This window comes from Mustela lutreola, chromosome 1 (assembly GCF_030435805.1).
Source record: "Mustela lutreola isolate mMusLut2 chromosome 1, mMusLut2.pri, whole genome shotgun sequence".
NCBI classification, from domain to species: domain Eukaryota; kingdom Metazoa; phylum Chordata; class Mammalia; order Carnivora; family Mustelidae; genus Mustela; species Mustela lutreola.
The window spans coordinates 238369840-238389184 of record NC_081290.1 but is presented as its reverse complement, the minus strand read 5'-3'; the positions used below and the strand labels follow the sequence as shown (position 1 = coordinate 238389184).

At 49.1% G+C, this 19345-nt stretch overlaps 1 protein-coding gene across 7 annotated transcripts in view; it reads right to left on the bottom strand.

Moving 5' to 3' along the window:
• Window positions 1-19345, bottom strand: part of PPFIBP2 (PPFIA binding protein 2) — a 145734-nt gene that overhangs the window by 106937 nt on the left and 19452 nt on the right. For 5 of the 7 annotated variants that reach the window (XM_059134988.1, XM_059135005.1, XM_059135016.1 and 2 more), the window contains exon 2: window positions 7321-7414. In XM_059134988.1, coding sequence (XP_058990971.1) covers window positions 7321-7414 — 94 coding nt within the window. Of the gene's footprint in view, window positions 1-7320; window positions 7418-19345 lie in introns of all 7 variants that reach the window. The other 2 variants (XM_059135023.1, XM_059135033.1) reach the window with 1 other exon arrangement.

Below are 19345 nucleotides of genomic sequence, written 5' to 3'. Positions count from 1 at the left end.
AAGCAGGCTCCCCACTGCGCAGAGAGCAGCGATGGGGCTCAATCCCAGGACCCTGAGATCATAACCTGAGCCGAAGGCAGAGGCTCAACCCACTGAGCCACCCAGGCTCCCCTCTAGACTTTTTTTTAAAGATTTTACTTATTTATTTGACAGAGAGAAACAAAGTGAGAGAGGGAATACAAGCAGGAATACTGGGAGAGGTTAGAAGCAGGCTTCCCGCAGAGCAGGGAGCCGCATATGGGGCTCAATCACAGCGCTGGGATCATGACCTGAGGCAAAGGCAGAGGCTTAACCCACTGAGCACGCTCTTGAGTGGGGGGAGGGGCAAAGGGAGTGAGAAAATCTCAAGCAGATTCCATGCTGAGCGTGGAGCTCTCTTGGGGCTCGATCTCAGGACCCTGAGATCATGACCTGAGGTGAAATAAAGAGCCAGTTGCTTAACCAGGCACCCCTGTGAAGGTACTTTTTAGACAAGATTCACATTAAAATCAGTATACTCTCACTAATGCAGGTGGCTTGCCATATGTGTGGGGCCTTGTCAAATCAGTGGAAGGCTGTAACAGGAAAGGAATGATCTCCCTAGAGGAAGAAGTAATTGGGCCAGCAGGTAACCTTCACATTGGAGCTACAACTCTGGCTCTTCCCCAGATCTCCAGCCTGCTGGCCTGGCCTATAGGTTTTGGACTTGCTAGCTTCCATAATCATGTCAGCCAATTCCTTAAAATCAATCTGTCAACCAATCTCTCAAAAATTCCCTCTCTCTCCACACACACACATTGGTTTTGTTTCTCTGGAGAACCTACACAAATATACATATTTATCTATTTACTATCTATTTACATAATAAATAATATATACAAACATATCCCCCATATATAATGGAGACTAATCAGTAAAGGCAAAAATCAGTTCTTTGAAAATAATAATCAAAACGATAACTCTGGCAAGCAGTACCTGGGTGGTACCTCAGTTGGTTAAGTGTCCAGCTTTTGACTTTGGCTCAGGTCATGATCTAAGAGTTATAAGACTGAGCCCTGCATTGGCCCCATACTGGGCATGGAGCCTGCTTAAGCCTCTGCCTTTCACTAGGGTCATGATCTCAGAGTCCTGCGATTGAGCCCTGGTACCAGGCTCTCTGCTGGGCAGGGAGCCTGCTTCCCCCTCCTCCTCTGCCTGCCTCTCTGCCTACTTATGATCTCTCTTTCTCTATTAAATTAATAAATAAAATATTTAAAATAAAAAATCCTCTCTCTCCCCCTCACATTCTCTCTCTCTCTCAAAAAAAAAAAAAAAAAAAAAAAGAAAAGGATAACTCTGGCAAGACAAAAAAAAATAAAGGGTACAATTAAACAATATTAGGAATATAAACAGAGACATAACAAGTGTAGCAGACCTTTAAAAAATATGACAGCTAGGGCACCTGGGGTGGCTCAGGTTAAGCAACTAGCTCTTTATTTCACCTCAGGTCATGATCTCAGGGTCCTGAGATCGAGCCCCAAGAGAGCTCCACGCTCAGCATGGAATCTGCTTGAGATTTTCTCACTCCCTTTGCCCCTCCCCCCACTCAAGAGCGTGCACATGCTCACATGTGCTCTCTCAAATAAATAAATAAATCTATCTTAAAAAATATATATATATATATGATAGCCATGTTTATGCTAAAAAAATTAAAGACGCTGGGGCACCTGGATGGCATCCGACTCTTGGTTTCTTTCGGCTCAGGTCATGAGCTCAGGGTTATGAGACGGAGCCCTTATCCGACTCCCGCTTGGTCATGGAATCCCCTTCAGATTCTTTCCTTCTTTCTCTCCCACCCCCTCAGCTCCTCCCCCCACTTGCACCTGCGCTGGCATGCTTGCACGCATGCGCATGCTTGCTCTCTCAAATAAATAAATAAAGTCTATTAAAAAAAACCCCAAGAAACAAAATTAAAGATCTCAGTAAAATGTACAAATATTTAGATAGATATAACTTGACAAAACTCCACTGAGAATTAAAACCACTGTTGATGACCATGAAGAAAAGAAAATGTTTCAATAAGAAAACACCAGGTCCACTTGGTTTTGTAAGGTCGGTTCCTATACCCACACTATAGCAAGTACGGAAGGAAGAAGTGATAATGCCAATTTTACTCAAACTCCTTCAGAGAATGGAAAATGAGGCCACGCAGCCCTGAAGCTGTGGAGGAGGGGCTCTGCCGGCGAGAGGAAAACTTAAAATGAAGGTTGTCGAACAGCGCTTGCCGCCCTGGTCCACTTTGATTTCGTTACATAAAGATTAGTCTCTGACCCCTCAGCCCACTGGACACCTCCAAACTTCCCCTCTGACCGTCCCTGGGTCAGAATCGGAGCCCAGCACTCTCAGCCTGAATCCTGAATGGAAAACAGGCTGGTTTCAGTTCTGCCCCTCCCTTACCAATGACCACTGGGTGCTGACCCTGCTCAGAGAGGGCTTGGACAAGGCCAGTTAACAGAGCATGTTCCCAGCATGGACTCATCAGCAGCCTTTAACGTCACAGCTGAAGTCATTCAACAGCCAAGGTGAATAATCTCAGTCTTGACCAGAACTTTCTCTACCCCCAACCTAAATCTTTAAAAACAACAACAAAACCCCACCCAGACACAAATCAGAGTTAGCAGAAAGGCCCAGAGCAACCTCTTTTTTTAACAGGTTCCTTTTGACCAGCCTGCAGATGACTGCGTGACCTCCTGCTAGTGAAGAGGGATGCGTGGTCCTCTGTGTCCTGACCACGGGATTCTCTGGTACTATCACAGAAATGGCCTTACAGAGCAGCCACTGAACCTGTTAGCCCACAAATTAAGCCTCACGGAAAATGAGAAGATGTGGCAGTCGCTCTGGGTTACCTAGAAGGATGTACTTAAGCAATATATTCAGTTCAGTTGCAATTGTCAAGAGTGTAATTCAATTATGGTATGATCTGCAGGCCAAACCGCAGGGATTAATCAGGAGCAAGAGCAAAGGTTAACATCCTGCTGGAAGCTAACAACAGACTTTTGTACGAGGAACAAATCATTCTGACAAGGGGGCTGGGTTCTTTAAAGTCACCTCTTTCCAACTTTCTGGCATAGAATTTTGGGGTGCCAATCAAGTATCATCATACCCAGGAAACACTCATTCAGCTTTCAAGAATTCAGCCTTAAGAGGAGTTTCATCTCCTAGTCATGTTTCTGCTTGCAAGACCTTTCTTCTCCTCATACCTCCAGAGCCACTGGGAGCCCTGAAGGGCCACCATGACACCTTTTATCCCCCCTTGAAGACTTAATTACAGAAATCTTGATATCACATGCCCTACATGTACTCTTTTTGGAAAGAGTTTCGAAAGTGGAACTGAGCCTATCATAGTACAGAGTAATAAATAAAAGGAAGCCCTCATTCTGTACTGTTATAACTATGAACCATCATTACTGAAGGAAAGGTGTCCATTTTAGGAGGATCCTGTGTTGTTTTTGTGTAAATGACTGCTACCAGCGTGTGCAGGGGGCCTGTAAAAACTCCTTCCATTTGAAATAAGTGGTAATTGTGTCTTCAGAAAGTGAGAGAATACAGTCCTTGGGTACTCCTTTGAGCACCTTAACAGACGCAGAAGCAACTGTGTTCTGGTAGTTCGGCATCACTGGACATCATTCAAATTAACACGAGGGCAGAAATGCAGAAAGGATGTTGTAAATGTTCACCTAAAAACGTCATCTCCGTGGGATTGGTGGCATCGTGACACGGTGATGCAGTTTTCAAACCTTTTCTTGGCTGCCACCCTTCTGGCAAAGGAACCCTTACTTGGAAGTCTGATGTGTAAGACAGACAAGAGCAAAGTCACTTTGGCTAGGGTATACAGCAAGAACAGAACTTGACCCCGCTCTCAGTTAACTCTTCTCTACAGATGGCCCCACAGAGCCCTAAGGGTTCTCTTACACATCATCATAACACCAGTGCAGGCAGGAAAGCAGCCCTGAAGGGACTCAGATGGCCCTAGACTCAAAGTTTTGACATTTACCAGTACTGTGACCTTGGGTGATAAAAATCATGTCAGTACTAATCTCAACCAAACAAATAGTAACTTATACCAACTGAGTACTTCCTGTGTGCCTTATTTGCATTAATTTAATCCTCTCAATAATATTAGATAGGTACGAATACCATTATTTTATATATGAGAAAACTGAGCTCAGATAGGGATTAAACAGTCTGCCTAAACATCCCACAGCTAGTCCTAAGTGATGGAGCTGGGATTCAAGCCCCAACAGTCTACACTAACAACCACAAAAACTCTTAAGCTCTTTGGTCCAGTTTGGCCCAAACACCTTGAATATGAGGAGGGTATTAATAATCTTGCAGAAGAGTGTCCTATACAAAGACATTCAATAATTATCATTCCTGGGCTCCTAGATGGTTCAGCTGGTTAAGCATCTGCCTTCAGCTCAGATCATGTTCCCAGGGTTCTGGGATCCAGTCCTGCGCCGGGCCCCCTCAGTGGGGAGTCTATTCCTCCCTCCACCCCTCCCCAACTTGTGCTCTCTCTTTCCCTCTCTCAAATAAATAAATAAAGTCTTTTAAAAAAATTATCATTCTTGTCATCAGAAATGGTATGGAACATATACCCTCCAGATACTCACTAATTACCTCAATGTTCAGTTATCTGCCAAACAGCTCCTGTCAAATGTCTGTGTGAGACAATTACTACTTGAAAGATGGTTCACAGGATATGCCAATCACCAAATCTTCAGACAAACCTAGTAACTGGTGAGCCCAGAAGAATCAGTGAAAGGCACCAGAGAAAATAATAAACGAAATTCAGTGCACAACCAGAGAAGAAGACACTGTAGAAATGAACAGCTGGTGCCTAACCAATGAGAAGGAGAGCCTGTTCACAAAGTTAGATACAATGTGTATGTGACAGTACTTATTGAACACCTAATATGTGCTTGCAGACCTACTGAGGTGCTAGAGATGGAGCAGCTAAGCCTTGGTCCTAGTGAAACTTACAAACTGGTGGGGAGACCAACGATACACAAAGAGACAAATGGCAATGTAATAGGTCAGGTGGTGATCAGTGCTGTAAAAAAATATAAACAGGATATGAGGACAGAGTGATGGAGGGATGCTAATTAAGGAGGGTTAGGTTAGACCTCTCTGATGGGATTGGGTGGCAGAGATCAGATAGAACAGTATCTGGAGGACAGCATTCCAGTGAAGGGGGTAGCAAGCACAAAGGTCTGGAGACAGCTGTTGTGCAGGCTTAAGCAAGATAAGTCAGGAGGAAAGTGGTAGGAGGTGTGGTCATAAAGGCGGCCAAAGGCCAGGTTGGGTCTGAAAGTGCTGGCTCCATTGAGGACTTCAGATTTTATCCTGAGATGGCAAGCCACGGATGAGTTTTGGAGAGAGGAATACTGTGATTTGATGTACATTTCAAAGATCGTTCTGCTGCTCTGTGAAAGACAGCCTGTAGAGGGCCAGAACAGGGCAGAGACCACTCAGAAGACTATGCATGAATCTTGCAGCCCTGCGTGAGTCTAGCAAGGCATGCACAAGCCTTACTCAATGAAAGACCCAAAACTCAAATGGGTGAGATGAGGTCCAGAATAAATAATAAGAACTCTACCATGTCCCTAGAGAGGATGTAACGTAATAAAGATTTCTTTCAATCTCTTGTTACTTTATTAAAAGCTAACATTTTAGAGTGCTTAGTATGTGCCAGGCACTGTTCTCGGCACCTTATGTGGATAAACACGGCAATCCTCTAAGGTGGGTACTATTATTACTCCCATTTAAAATATGAGGAAACTGAAGCCTGGTCAGGTAAACAGCTCACAGTAGAGCTAGGATTTGAGCCAAGCAGCTTGGCTGCAGAGGACCCAAAAAACACAAGGAATCTTCAACATACAATCCCACCCCTATCCCAGGCACCAAGACCCAGAACCCTCAGTGAGTCAGATTCTCTCTGCAGGGTAGAAGCTACAGCAAATGCCTGGCAAGGGGCAATATCAGGTACCCACACACACATCCTGGGCTTTAGCCACACTCAGCTTAAGCCCCCATCCCCAGCCTCCTCCAGCTGAAGCTCTACACGAAGAAGAGCAAAATCCCAAAGAAGCATGTCCGGCATGGCAAATCAGGCTACTGACTTGTTATTGGGTTAGGGGCAGAAAGAGGACCTGGGATCTTCAGGAAAGATCTCCAATGACAGGTTTATTCTAATCAATATGGTATTGGGCTCCCACTATGGAAGAGTTAAAGAGCCCAAACAGCTCACTGGCAGCCTTTTTCCAATTAACTAGTTTTGCTGGGTCTTTTCTAGGGAGTATTCCTAACTGGCAAATGTGAATGTTAAGTCAGCTATGATCAGTTTAAGATACAATATGGCATAAAGAGCATTCTCTCTCTCTCTCTCTCTTTATTTTTTAAGATTTATTTACTGAAGAGAGAGAGGGAAATCAGGACAGGAGGGGCAGAGGGAGAGGGAAAGAGAGAATCCTCAGGCAGATTCCCTACTGAGCACAGAGCTTGACATGGGGCTAGATCCCAGGTCCCTGGGATCACGACCTGAGCCAAAATTAAGAGTCTGATGCTGGAGTGCCTGGGTGGCTCAGGTCATGATCCCAGGGTCCTGGGATCCAGCCGCATGTCAAGCACCCTGTTTAGAGGGGAGTCTGCTTCCCCCTCTCCCTCTGCCCCTCCCCTTACTCACACGTGACCTATCTCTCTCTCTCTCTCTCTCTCTCACACATAATCTTAAGAAAAAAATGATGCTTAACCTACTGAGCCACCCAGGCACCCCAAGAACAATCTTTAGGTCATGAGGTGATTTGACACCACATGACCTCCTGAGTCCCAAACACACTGGAGACCAGCTGGGGAAGGGAGCTGACACAGGCACTCAGGTAGCAAAGTCGCCACTTTTGAGTTTCGCTTCAGCTCGACTATGATAAACCATCATGTGCTCTGGCCAGTTTACAGTAAAAGTGATCTTATTGCAGCCAAACTGCCATAGGGCCGGGACCCACGCCACGTCGCAGTTCAAGGCCTGCCACCGTGCAGGTGCGCATGCTGTCTCGGCAGCCCTAACCTCACCCAGGCATCAAAAACTTCCATGAGCCCAAACTCCTACACAAACAGATGGCATACACAATGAAACACAACCCCTCTACCAAGGGGCTTCTCACTGTGCGAGGAAGGAAGGTCAGAGGACAGAAAATGGTTCCTCTAGGATGGAGGGTGAGCTGTGAGAAGGAAGGTCAGAGGACAGAAAACGGTTCCTCTAGGATGGAGGGTAAGCTGTGAGTCGTGAGGGCTCCCTGCGCGTACCTGCGATGATCCCGTCCATTTGCTCCAGAGCAGCTTCCAGCACGTGGCTGGCATCGGAAGCCATGACTCCTTGCCCCTCGGTTTCCTCCTTCTCCTACTGGAGATGCAAGCACAGAACAAAGGAAAAGTTAGAGAGGTCCACAGGATGCCTGCAAGACGGCAAGCCATCCTTCATCATCACGCCGCACACCCTCATGAGAATCCTAGCATGGAACCCCCCAATTCTGCCAGCCCCAGAACCTTGCCCTCCTGGCACAAGTGCTCTGTCTCCATGAACTTTTAGCATGTGATCCCACTCACTTCTGAAATTAAGAGAATCGTTAACTGAGTCCCAGGTTCCAGAAGTTGCAGCCAGCACGGGGCAGGGGCGGGGGGGAGAGCCGAGGGCGTGGGGGGGTGGGGGGGTGGGGGCATCCCTGTGAGTCAGGGAAAGTGACCCCAGAGGACATTCCCTGCGGCAGCAGGGATCACCACAGTCTCCCTAGGCACCAAACTATCTCCCGGCTGCCCTAGGCTGGCACCTGCAACGCTTTTGCTGGGTAGTTGTGATCTGGGATGAGACCTCCACCACCATTTTCGATTCTCAGATTGTCCAAAGAGCCTGGCCTCAGAAGGCTGCCAGCACAGTGTCATGGGGAACGTTCTGTCCCAGGAACCTGGAGCCCTTCTTACCATTTTAGTTCTACTCTACCCAACACCATGCAGGGTACAGCATCCCATCTCTTCACGACTGAAGAGCATCTTGTCCAAGGACACCCAGTGCAGCCATCGCCCCCCCGCCCACCCACTGATTCTCCCATCTAATGGGGAAGATGGCAGTTATGCCATCTCTGGTCAACTCTGCCTCTATGAAAGGTTTTTCAGCTGAACTGCCTTCCTACAGCCTCTCCTCATTTTTCTTGCTTCCCACCCATTCCCTGGCTGGCAGGGAGAGACTGACAATAGTTTTTGCAATCCCTACCTAGTTCATGTCTATAAACTGAAGGCAGAAGTTGTTAGTTCCTTTAGCAAAAGCCGTGCATGTGCCCAATGGGCATAAGCACTATGGAGAACAGAAGCTGGGCTACTCTACCCCAGGATGGCACTGGTCAGGAAACAGGGGTTCCTGAGCGTCTCTGCTCATATTCCCTGTAGAGACGGACTTTCAGAGAAGAAAGTAAAGTGAGCAGACACAGAAAAGTGGCTTTGGAGATGGTGCGGATGAAGATTTTAGGACCACAAAGAACCACAGGGGACTGTCCCAGGCAGCAGCAGTTCAAATAGTCTGGGTTCAAACACTGCTCTGCCATTTACTATGTGATCTCTGAGCCTCAGTATCCTCATCCATAAAATGGGTATAATACCAGCACTTGCATCACCAGGTTGATGTCATGACTAAATGAGGAATTACTATTTCATAGAAAATACTAATACATCCCTTACAGATAGGAAGTGCTCAATATAAGCTAGCTGTTTTCCTTTTTGTTTCTGAAGTCAGGCAATAATCTCGGGATGTATTTGGGCCAAGAGAGCTCACTGGAGGAGACTTTAAACTCAGTGGGGTAGGCTTAGGGAGGAAGAACCCAGGTAAGTCCAAGAGGCTGATTCCCCTGCATGGCAAAGAGAGATAACCAATGATGTGTGTGAAGGGGGAGGGCAGTGATTCATAGGAGCAAAGGCCAAGAAAGGTTCGGGAACAGGCACTGGGCTTCAGTAGGCCAAGAATCATTGCACAATCAACTCGGGAATGAGAATGGGAGCTTGCAGAGGAGGTGGGAGCCTAATGGGCACCTCAGGGCTGTGGCAAGAACCAGGCAAGGCTGCAGCAAGGAACAGAGCTGCCCCTGCTGAGAACAGCAGCCAGGACAGCTGGAGACCCCAAATGCAGTGTGCAGATCTCAGAGCTTGAACAGAAGCAAGCTTGGGGGGAGTAGGGAGAAAGGAGAGGGAGCAGGAAACAGGAAGCAGGGGCGGGAATGGGTAGCAGAAGCAGGACAATGATCGGCACATGCCCACCTGTTCAGAGATACTGAAGGTCTGAAATACTTCCCTCTAAGGACTTCCTACTACTTCGAAAGAAAAATCCAAACTGCTCACTCCTGGGGACCTATGAAACAGGCAGTGTAGGAATCTGGCCAGGCCAACCCCATGCTGTTCTCCCCACTGCTCACATTCCAGCAGCATTGGTCTCCTGTCTGCCCCCGAAACACTCCAAGACCTCCTCTGTAACTTTCCACCTGCCATCCCCTCAGCCCTGAGCACGCTTTCCCAGCTCTCTGCATAGCTGGTTTCTTCTCATCTTCCAGGTTTCAGTTCCCATGTGTCACCTCCACCTCGAGCAGCCCCTGTGAAGCGCAGCTATTCTAAAGTATCTCGTCCATATACTTGCTTTCTTGCCAACTCTACTTGCTCGCTCTCCCCATGGAGGCAGGGGGACTGTCTGCCCTGCTCACCCTATGTGCCCCGTGCCTAGCAGAGTGCCCAGCATGCGGAAGCTTATGAGCAGATCCTTGTGAGTAAATGGGTAGGCACATTCCACCAACGTCCCCTGAACCCTGTGCCCTCAAGAACCAGGCAGTCTAGTGAAGGCAAAAGTATAAACAAAGAATTATGACGCAGTATGGATATATGCCGACTGAGGCAGGTGTGCAGCTTCCCTGGGTCTTGAGGGATGAGTAGAAGCTTTCTCAGAAGATAAGGGAGAGAAATGTTATTCCAGGCAGAGGGGGTGGAAAAGTAGAGAAGCATGTAAGGGCAGGATGGAGTTGGCAAATGTCAAAATGGCTGACGAGATTCTACTGGGGCAGCCAGCTGCTCGTGATGAGTCAAAACCTTCCACGGAATTTACGTAAGTGTGACAAGGGTAGAGAGTGAGAGGAGCTTGGGAATCACACCACCACGTCAGGGGTCTAGATGCTGGTACACAATACCTCAAGTGTCCTCAGATGTCAACATGACAGGTTTTTGAGACGAAAGGTCTCTTATTTCAACAGACAGGCCCCACAGGGGGCCTTACTACCAGGGTGACAGGGAGAGGACAGCTGGAAGGTGCCCAGCCCAGAAGGCCCAGGCCATGTCCCCCTGCAACAGAAGGGCCATAAAAGGAGGCGCATGGCCTTCTGCCCAGTGACGAGTTTGTACTTGGCGAACAGCAAGTTGGGTGGACCTGTGGGAGTGGTGTGAAGTGAAATGTGAGTCAAAGGTGTATCATATATACATCCCGGGAGCCTGAGCCAGTGGGCTGGGAGCATTCAGAAGCCAGAACCTGTTTAGGGCAGCTGACAAGCTCAGTTCTAGACCTGCTTGTTCTGAGATGATGGCAGGACACGTGGGTAAGAAGGGGCCCCACCAGCCACTGTCATAGGGCAGCTGTGAGGTGTCAGTGGTGTGGGGAACAAGAGAGACCTTGGAAGGCTCAAACATGCCATCAGTGTGAGGCCTCCAGCCCCCATCTGTGAGTGCAGACACTCTCATCAGAACAGGGGAGCCACAGGGCTGCCAATCATTCCCAGTCTGGCAGCTAGTGACCACTGTCGAGGTTAAAGCTCCTATCTGTAACACGTGACGGTACAATCATGGCCCTCAAGGACTTGGGGCCTCAGAGGCAAACATGTCAGGCGGCACCACTCAGTGTCTGTTCTTCCCTCCACCTCTCTTGAGAGCCTGGGTTCATCACAGATGTGAGGCTTAAGTCCACGAAGCTCTAGAAGGTGGACACCTGGATGCTCCTGGAGAGAAGCGAGGTGAGAGGTGACAACCCAAAGCAGCTGGGAGAGAGCCACATTCTGGGGAAAACTCCAAAGGCCCAAGGGAAAAGCAGGACAAGCTCTAAGCCGGTGATGGGGAGGTAGAAGTGAAATCACATTCTCTACCAATGACAGGAGACCCAATCAGGGGCCTGACAGAGCACGGACGCCAGGGAAAGAGACAGTGTGCCCAGGGGACACTGTGGCATCCCAGGAAGGAGAGTGGCAGGCAGAGGATGACAGCTCTTAATGACCTCAGTACAGTGACAGTTGTTCTAGTGGCCACAACCAGCTCTCATTTTCTCTGGACACCTGGACTCTTCACAGGGCCCTGCCCAGGATGGTGGAGGAGCAGACGGACTTCTCTCACCAAGAGATCAGCTCTGGCTATAAAGAAGAGGTGGGAAAGGTTAAGAAAATGTGTAGCCTATGTACCGTTCACCCTTCCCTTCAGCCACAGGCCTCTCCAGATGCTGCCATCCTACCTGTGACAGTGTCCCACTAACACAGAACTTGACCAGCAAGGAGAAAATGACTCTGTAGCTGCAGCCAATACGGGACAGCCATTATTTTTGGAATGACAAGTGTCTGGTGACAGATGTCACAGCCCACGGAACTACACTACACAAAGGCCAGCTGGGCTCCTGGACATTGATCACAGTGCAGGATTAGGGGTTCTGAAGTTTAGAAAGTTAGTCACAATTAGCCACCCATTATCTGGTGCACTCTCAGGCGGGCGGTAATTTAGATACTGCATTAGCAGTAATTGTAGATTAAGATAAATCTCGGGCAAGTAACCTTGGCTTATCCCACCCAAGCTGAAGTGCAAGCTTCCATTCCATTTTATAAAGTACTTTTCTCTCCGTAAAAGTGGTTAGAGCCACAAGTGTTTCAGGCAGGCTGCCCGTGGCCTGGACAAAGGAAGGAATCAGGAACAGATCCAGAGTCGCTGGTATCCGTACTCCTCCAACCAAGGTCTCTATGCCATGGGCACAGCTGAGTCAGAGCTGGGACTGGACTCTTCGGCAGCTGTACCCAGGTGGAGGGGGGAGGGAGGACAGTGTCCCCCCAAGTAGAAAGCAAGGCTTAGGGAAGGAACCCTCAGCCAAAAACCTACCACCACCAAACTTAAGACTCATCACACAGGTCCTCCTTCCCCACACGGCCACCAAGTGGTAAAGAAGCATCATCATATCACAACCAACCAAAGCCTTTTCCCCACAATTTATAGGTTTCCCAGAAACCAGAGCTGTTTTTAAATGGTTATTTTAAGAAATACCTCTTGCTATCCTTATGCTTGGGAGACAGCTTCTTAACAGGGTACAGGGAATTTATCATTTTGGGATAAGAGAGCAAGAAACCATTTTCAGTATTTAAAAAAAAGGAAGATGAAAGAAGACATACAAGGGAAATTGATGGCCAGCGTTCTCGATCACATCCCATATCAACTAATAACACCTTTATTTTCAGAGCACAAAGAGGAAAGAACATAGGTTTCATAGCCACAGTCTCAAGTTAAAACACACGCTCTGTGGTATAATGGCTGTGGGTCTTTAGACAAATTATTGAACAACCCTCTCAGACTCAACGGTCTCATCTATAAACTTGCATTGTTACCAGTGAAAGCAAACAAGATCAACCTCAGGAAATACAGCGGACGGAATTGAACATCTAATTTAGCTATCCACAGCAACAACAGTAGAAGAATTTATTTTGAAAGCCATAAGCTCACAAGGACACGGAGAAGTGACAGGAGACCTAAGGTCAACGGCTCTGCAGCAATGTAAAAGGGCAGCTGGTCCATGTTAGAGAGCTTCCCAAAGCTCAGGGAGAGATTTCTCCAGGAACATAAAATTCACAAGACACCTCATGCATGAGAACACGCAGAGGGGATTTATATAATTAGTAAGGAATTTGTTTAATTCACTGATAAGAAAACAGAAAACCAAGCAAGTGACCAAAGAACTGCATGGAAACCAAAAAGCAAAAGTAACCCCAGACCTTATCTAACCCGAAGTGCCTGGACAGATCAGGCTGGTGGGCAATGGGGTGGGGCTGGAAAGACAGCCAGGATTCCTTACCTCCTAGAGTGCGAGCTCAGAAGTCACTAGATAATGACAACTGAAAAAAAAAAAAAAAAAAAAAAACAAAGCAGCAGAAAGAGCATCTTTTCAGCAATATGGATAAAAATACTCAAAATTTAAGAGGAAGAGCAATGGGGATGGGCAGGCAGGGAGACAACAGCTGTTTTAACAAATCATGTACAATCATTTGACTGTTTAAATTGTGTAGATAATCCTAGTGATCAAAATAAAAACAATCAAAATGACTTAAAAAGGTAATATGCGTGGTGTGCCTGGCACAGAGTGACTCGGTGCGTGCTCCTTCCTCCTCTCCCACAAGTGACTGCAGCTACTCGCTACTTTATCCACCACTGACTCACGTAATCCCCACACACCACTTAGGGAATCTCCCACTTTGCCCATGAGCAAAAAGTTAGGCATCTTGGCTGAAGACACACACCATCCTTTCACTTTACCTCTGAGACAGGAACGCAGTAGAGGGTTGTGAACACGGGAGGGTCTACAATACCTTTACAAAAAGGGTCTACGGCCATACCACCCTGAACGCGCCCGATCTCGTCTGATCTCGGAAGCTAAGCAGGGTCGGGCCTGGTTAGTACTTGGATGGGAGACCTTTACAAAAAGGAACACTTTGGCTGAAAATGGACAGGGGTGGTCGGGGGTACAGTGCACTGGTGAACACAGGAAAGCCAGGTGAGAGATGAAGGTAGCTTGGACCAGAATGATGGTGGTAAATGTTCTAAGTCTTGATATAAGTTGAAGGCAAAGCCAGCAAGCTATACTGACAGAGTGGACATGGGAGAAAGGAGTCAGAATGACCATGAGCTTTTTGTTTTGAGTCTCCGGGAGCCTGGAAGGGCTGTAGAAGCAGCTGGAAGGAAAAGGTCAGGAGATTGGTTCTGGAAATGTTCAGTTTAAGATGCCTAAGGTTTGGGGAGGCAGGGGTGTGCCTGGGTGACTCAGTCAGTTAAGCATCTGCCTTCAGCTCAGGTCATGATCCCAGGGTCCTGGGATAGAGTCTACCTCTCCCTCTCCCTCTGTCCTGCCTAACACGTGCCCCCACCCCGCTCTCTCGCAAATAAATATATTAAATCCTTAAAAAAAAAAATGCCTAATGAGACACCCAGAAAGATATACTGAGTAAGGCATTTGGAACTATGAGTCTGATGTTTGGAGGTAAGTCTGGCTGGAGAGAATTTGGGAGCCTTCGACACAGAGATGGAATTTAAAACAACTGTATGAAGTAACCTAAGCAGTGTGCGGGGTGGGGTGGGAGGAAGAGCGGAAGGAAGGAAGGAAGGATGGGAGGGAGGAAGGGAAGGAAGAAGAAAGGAAATGCAAGAGGCCCCAGAACTCTCTGGAACACTTCAACAAAGCCATCAGGGAGAAGAACCAACAAAGGGGACAGAGGAGAACAGCCAGGTGAACTGAGAAAGTGCTGTCCTAGAAGTTACACAGAAGGTTCGGGATGGAGAGTACGCAATCAGGAGAGCCAACGTCCGCTGAGTCAGACCAGAGACGGTCTCTTTCCCAGTACTCGCTGCAGGGGTGATCTCGCCTGCTCCCACGGCCTCACCTGTCCCTGCATTACCTCACCCTAGACTCCCACAAGTGCCTCCTACCTGGCTGCTGCCTCCAGGCAGCCCTGTCCATCCCACCCTGCACTAAAGTGTCACCTGACTCAGTGGTCCTCAAACACTGGTGTTCATCACAGTCCCCGGACAACAACACAAGCACAGAGGTCCAGCCTCACTGAAGCAGAAGATGGCCTGACGTTTGTATCCTGCCTAGCTCCTGGGGTGACTCTGATACTGAATGAAGCTGAAGAGCCAGAGAGAGAAGGCAAACACAGCTCCGACCAGGCACTCTCTGCTTAGAAAGTCTCCGGGGCTCAGCATCAGCCTCTAGAATTCATGCCTTTTGCCACATGGACTCAACTTCCTGGGCTGCAACTTTAACTTCCATCACACCGGGCCAACCTCTGTCCAAACCAAATGTCTTCTCATCAGGGGACAGACTATAGTTAGTTGACTGTACCAGTTGCTTTCCTGCTTTTCACCCAAGCCAGTAGCTTTCCTCACTAAATTCCCATCTTCTCTTCTAGCCAGTTCTTCCAGGAAACCAAACTTGACCCTGCCTACCTAAACGTGACCTCCCCTTCTATTTTTCTTTTCAGGAAAGGGAGGAAAGAGGCATAGCAGAGCCATCTCCCCCACACTCTTTCTGTGTCTCAGCCCCTGAGGGCACCCCCATTCTGTAAGCCCTGAGGACATTTACACAAATTCACTGATAAAACTATTCATTGTCAGTGGGAAACCAAAGGCTGAGAGACAGGTGTGCCCCTGACCCATACTTGATACCCACTTCCCTCTCCACACCCTCACACTTGGCAGGCCCCAAAAGATGGTCTTCTCCAATATGCTCCCCACCCACCATGGTGATGCCCCACCACAGTCACCAAGCTGGAACCCTGGGAGTCAAGCCGTGCCTTCCCGCCTCTCATCCACATCCAGGGGGGTCTCCACACCCAGCAAAGTCTCCCTCTCACGTCCCTCCCTTCTCCTGCCCTGCTTCAGGCCACACTATCTCCCATCAGAATGCCAACCATGGCTTCCTGACTGTCTTTCCTACCTACAGCCTCACTCCCACACCCCCCTCCTGTTCCGCCCTACAGCCAAGCGCACAGGGCTGTTCCACAAACCTCACCGAGGCACTCCAGCCTTGTACGACTGCTCACCCAGCTCGCACTCCAGACAGAAAGTGAAGGACCCACGAGGTAGTCAGGAGCAGGCACTCTTGTCAGGCTGCATTTGGACCCACACTCCTCCTGTCATGGGCTATGTCCTTGGCCCCCATTCTTTAACCTCACTCAGCTGCATTTTCCCTATTTATAAAGCGCAGGTGAAAATATACATATTCTGGGATTACAGGGACTCATAATAATGCAGGCAGAAGTCCTCTGCACATAGCTGGCTGGGAGTTCACAACCACAGCAGCGGTAATTCTCTCAGCCACACTTGGCCCCTTCCCAAGCACTAACCATTTCACCCCACCTGATTTTGCTGTAAGGCCCCTTCAACAAGCACCATTTTAGCCCATGACCCCATTCCACCTGCTCAATTCCCGCTCCTCGTTCAAGGCCCAATCCCAGTGTCATGATTCTAGGGACCCCCTCCCATCCCCCACATGGAAGTGACTGCTCTCTCCCCCTCTCCATGCCCATGACAGACTTCCCTCACAGCACCTGGAACTCTCTAGAGCGCTGGCCACTTATGTGTGAGACTCCTGTGTCTCAGTGGTAAGCTCTCTGCGGGCAGGGCAGTGTCTCTGAAAACAAGGGCTCAGCTCCACCTCATGTGTGTGAAGGGACAGACAGAAACACACAGTGCCCCTGAAGCTGACCAGGGGCAAAATTCCTCTCCATCTGTGGTTCTTAAAACAAGTTATTTTCTTCCAAAATACAATGGGACAGGTATAGGATGGACAGTCCCCTTCCACAAAGGAGAACATGGATGAAACAAAGAGGTTGCAGGTCTAAAGTGGAGGTTAAGAAGCTTCCATGGATGCCAGGGGCCCTGAAAGGCCCAAGGCCTGAGGTTCTGTCCAGTCTGGAGGTCTCTGCCCTCAAAGGGAAGGGCCTGATGAGGAGGAACCCCCCGCCCCCCCGCCCCGGCAGGGCCCACAGACCGTCTCTGCAGCAGGCCTGAAGGACAAGGCCACAGAGGTTGACTTACCATCAGAACAGAGGGTGTTATGTCAGAACACAGAGCAGTGGAGCAGGACAGGGGTCAGGGAGCTGAGAAAGCCGCTCTGGGAATTGCTGATGGCCTAGAGCAAATATGTGAGTCTGATAAAAGGGAAGAGGTGGAGCCTGGATTTCTTGATCTAGGGAACAGAAGCTTAAGCAGCCTCAGGAAAATCCGCCCAGGAGACTAGAAAGCCTCTGAAGGTGAAAAAGCCACTGACCTTGTGGCAGTGGAATCACAGTGTCAGTCACTTCTGATACCAAACATCCGTCTGGTGTTTGACGCTTTGGGCTGTGAACATGTTTTCCACACACAGACTTCTCACTGCCACCTAAACACCCCAGGTCAGGCGGCTCGGTTTGGTCAGCCAGGGAAGTTGAGACTGGGAGGCGGAGATGGACCAGAACAGCCTGAAGGGCCCGGAGCCCAGGCATAGGCTGGCTGGTGGTGCCAGGGCCAGCGGGGGGCGAAGGCAGTATTTCCTGCTTAGAGTCTTTCTTCCCCAAAGTGCCAGGTTAGTGAGCTGTGGGCACTGGGCATTCCCAGCCCCTCCCCACTGGGCAAGTTCCAAAAGATCCCTAAGAACATTTGTGCTGGAGCCCAGCTCCACGGAACCCACTAGAAGGAGTCCTTTTTCTTTCTGGCCCTTCCACTGAAAACCTAGCCCAAGCCCTGTCACATGTCACTGCTCCTCCACTGAGCTTGTCTGGCACAGCCAAACCCAGATGCTTCTACTTAGGCTCAAGCCGTCCTTCCCAAACCACAGCCCTTCACACAAGGCTCCACCACCCCAAACAGCCCTTCCACCAACATGCAATCCTAGGAGGGGACTCGGTCACACAGTTCAACACCCTCCTCAGAAGAATGCAACAAATAGCATCGAGGCAGACAACCTCACCTCCGGGTGCCGTGAGGCTGGACTTCCTCCCAGGTCAGCTGTCCCCCAGACTCAGGCCAACATCCTCCCTCCTGCTCGCAAGGGCAAGCTTCTGCAGAGAAACACCACCCTCAAAGACATGAGCGTGAGACACCGCGAGCCCAGCCCACAAGGAGGAGCACCGGGTCTGGCCAGGAAACGGGTGTGAGCCAGCGTGAGGTTGTCATGGCTCACGCCCAAACAGCACATTGGACCTTCTGGGCTTCAGGAACAACCAAAGAGCTGATGTTGGGTTCCCATCCAGGTCTCTGCTTAATATTTTTAAACACTTGCTTCCCCTTCCTCTGACTGTTCTCACCTCCCATTTCTGCTCTTGACATTCTGCCTCCCAGATGGTCCTTTTCCCCAATTCGAGAGCTTACTGTGTTGAAGAGGGCACAGCAATGTCAGTGACTGAGGCCATGGTAATCTCAGTGACCAAGGCCACGGGCCTCAACCCAGGCCTGCTGAGGAAAGGTTGGGCAGATCTCAGAAGACAAGAAAGGCAGGTACTCCAGTGAGGAGACGGATCGAGGAGCAGGGCAGGCAGGCCAGAATCTGTGCCTTTGGGAAGAGGGAGCTGGGGAGCCAGACAGTGTCCAGGGGATAGAGCATCACCAAGCCCCCACCAAGATGCCTCTTACCACTGTGCTTATGACAAGTCCATCTGCATCTTCACTACGGTGGGGGCTCACTACAGCCACTTAGAGAACTTGGGATGGAAGGTTCTTTCCCTTCCTTCTGAGAGTCTCAGAAACAGGAAGTCTAAGGGGTGGACATAAATAAGTGTCTCCTTCCAGGCTGGGATATGAAGGACCACGCCTCAGCCACACCACCACATGCCAGAAGATCCCACTGCCTGCCTCGCAGCCCCGAGCCAGCCCCCAGCCAGCTAATGATGGCACGCTACCTTGCACCCTGGTTTCTGCCTGTATGTAAACACTGCCAGCTACAGGGGCTCACAGAGGGTTTCCCTGGGCCGACAGAAGCAGCAGCTCCCGTGAAAATATTTTGTCCTCATTCCCTCATTTAATCTTCCTGGCCATCGTATGATGGATAGATTATAATTATCAGGCCCATTTTACAAAAGAGGAGCCGAGATGCAAAGATGCTAAGACGCTACCTGAGGTCACATGGTTGCTGATAGGCCTTCTGTGGAGTCCGGTCTGTCTGTCAGCCAGGTCCCTGCTTGCTCGCCCCACCACACCATCTCACCCTGCAGATCTGCTCTGAGCAGTGAAGGCTGGGAGATGGGAAGCTGGTCTCCATGTCCAAACAGACAGGGCTCAGGGCACTGGGGCTAATAACTAGCTTGGCCCATCACCTAGTATCTTCATGGGGACTGTATGCCCATGAACCCCCTGAACCCCCTCAATCTGTTACAAGATCATATTTTACTCAGAAAAAAGACAACACAGAACAGAAAACAGTTGTCATAAAAATGCATGATCCATAAAAATCAACACATATATAGATTAATTTATCCATTTAACAAATACAATTTGTACCCATTATCTGTAAGACCCTGTGGTAGATGCTAAGAGAAAATTAATG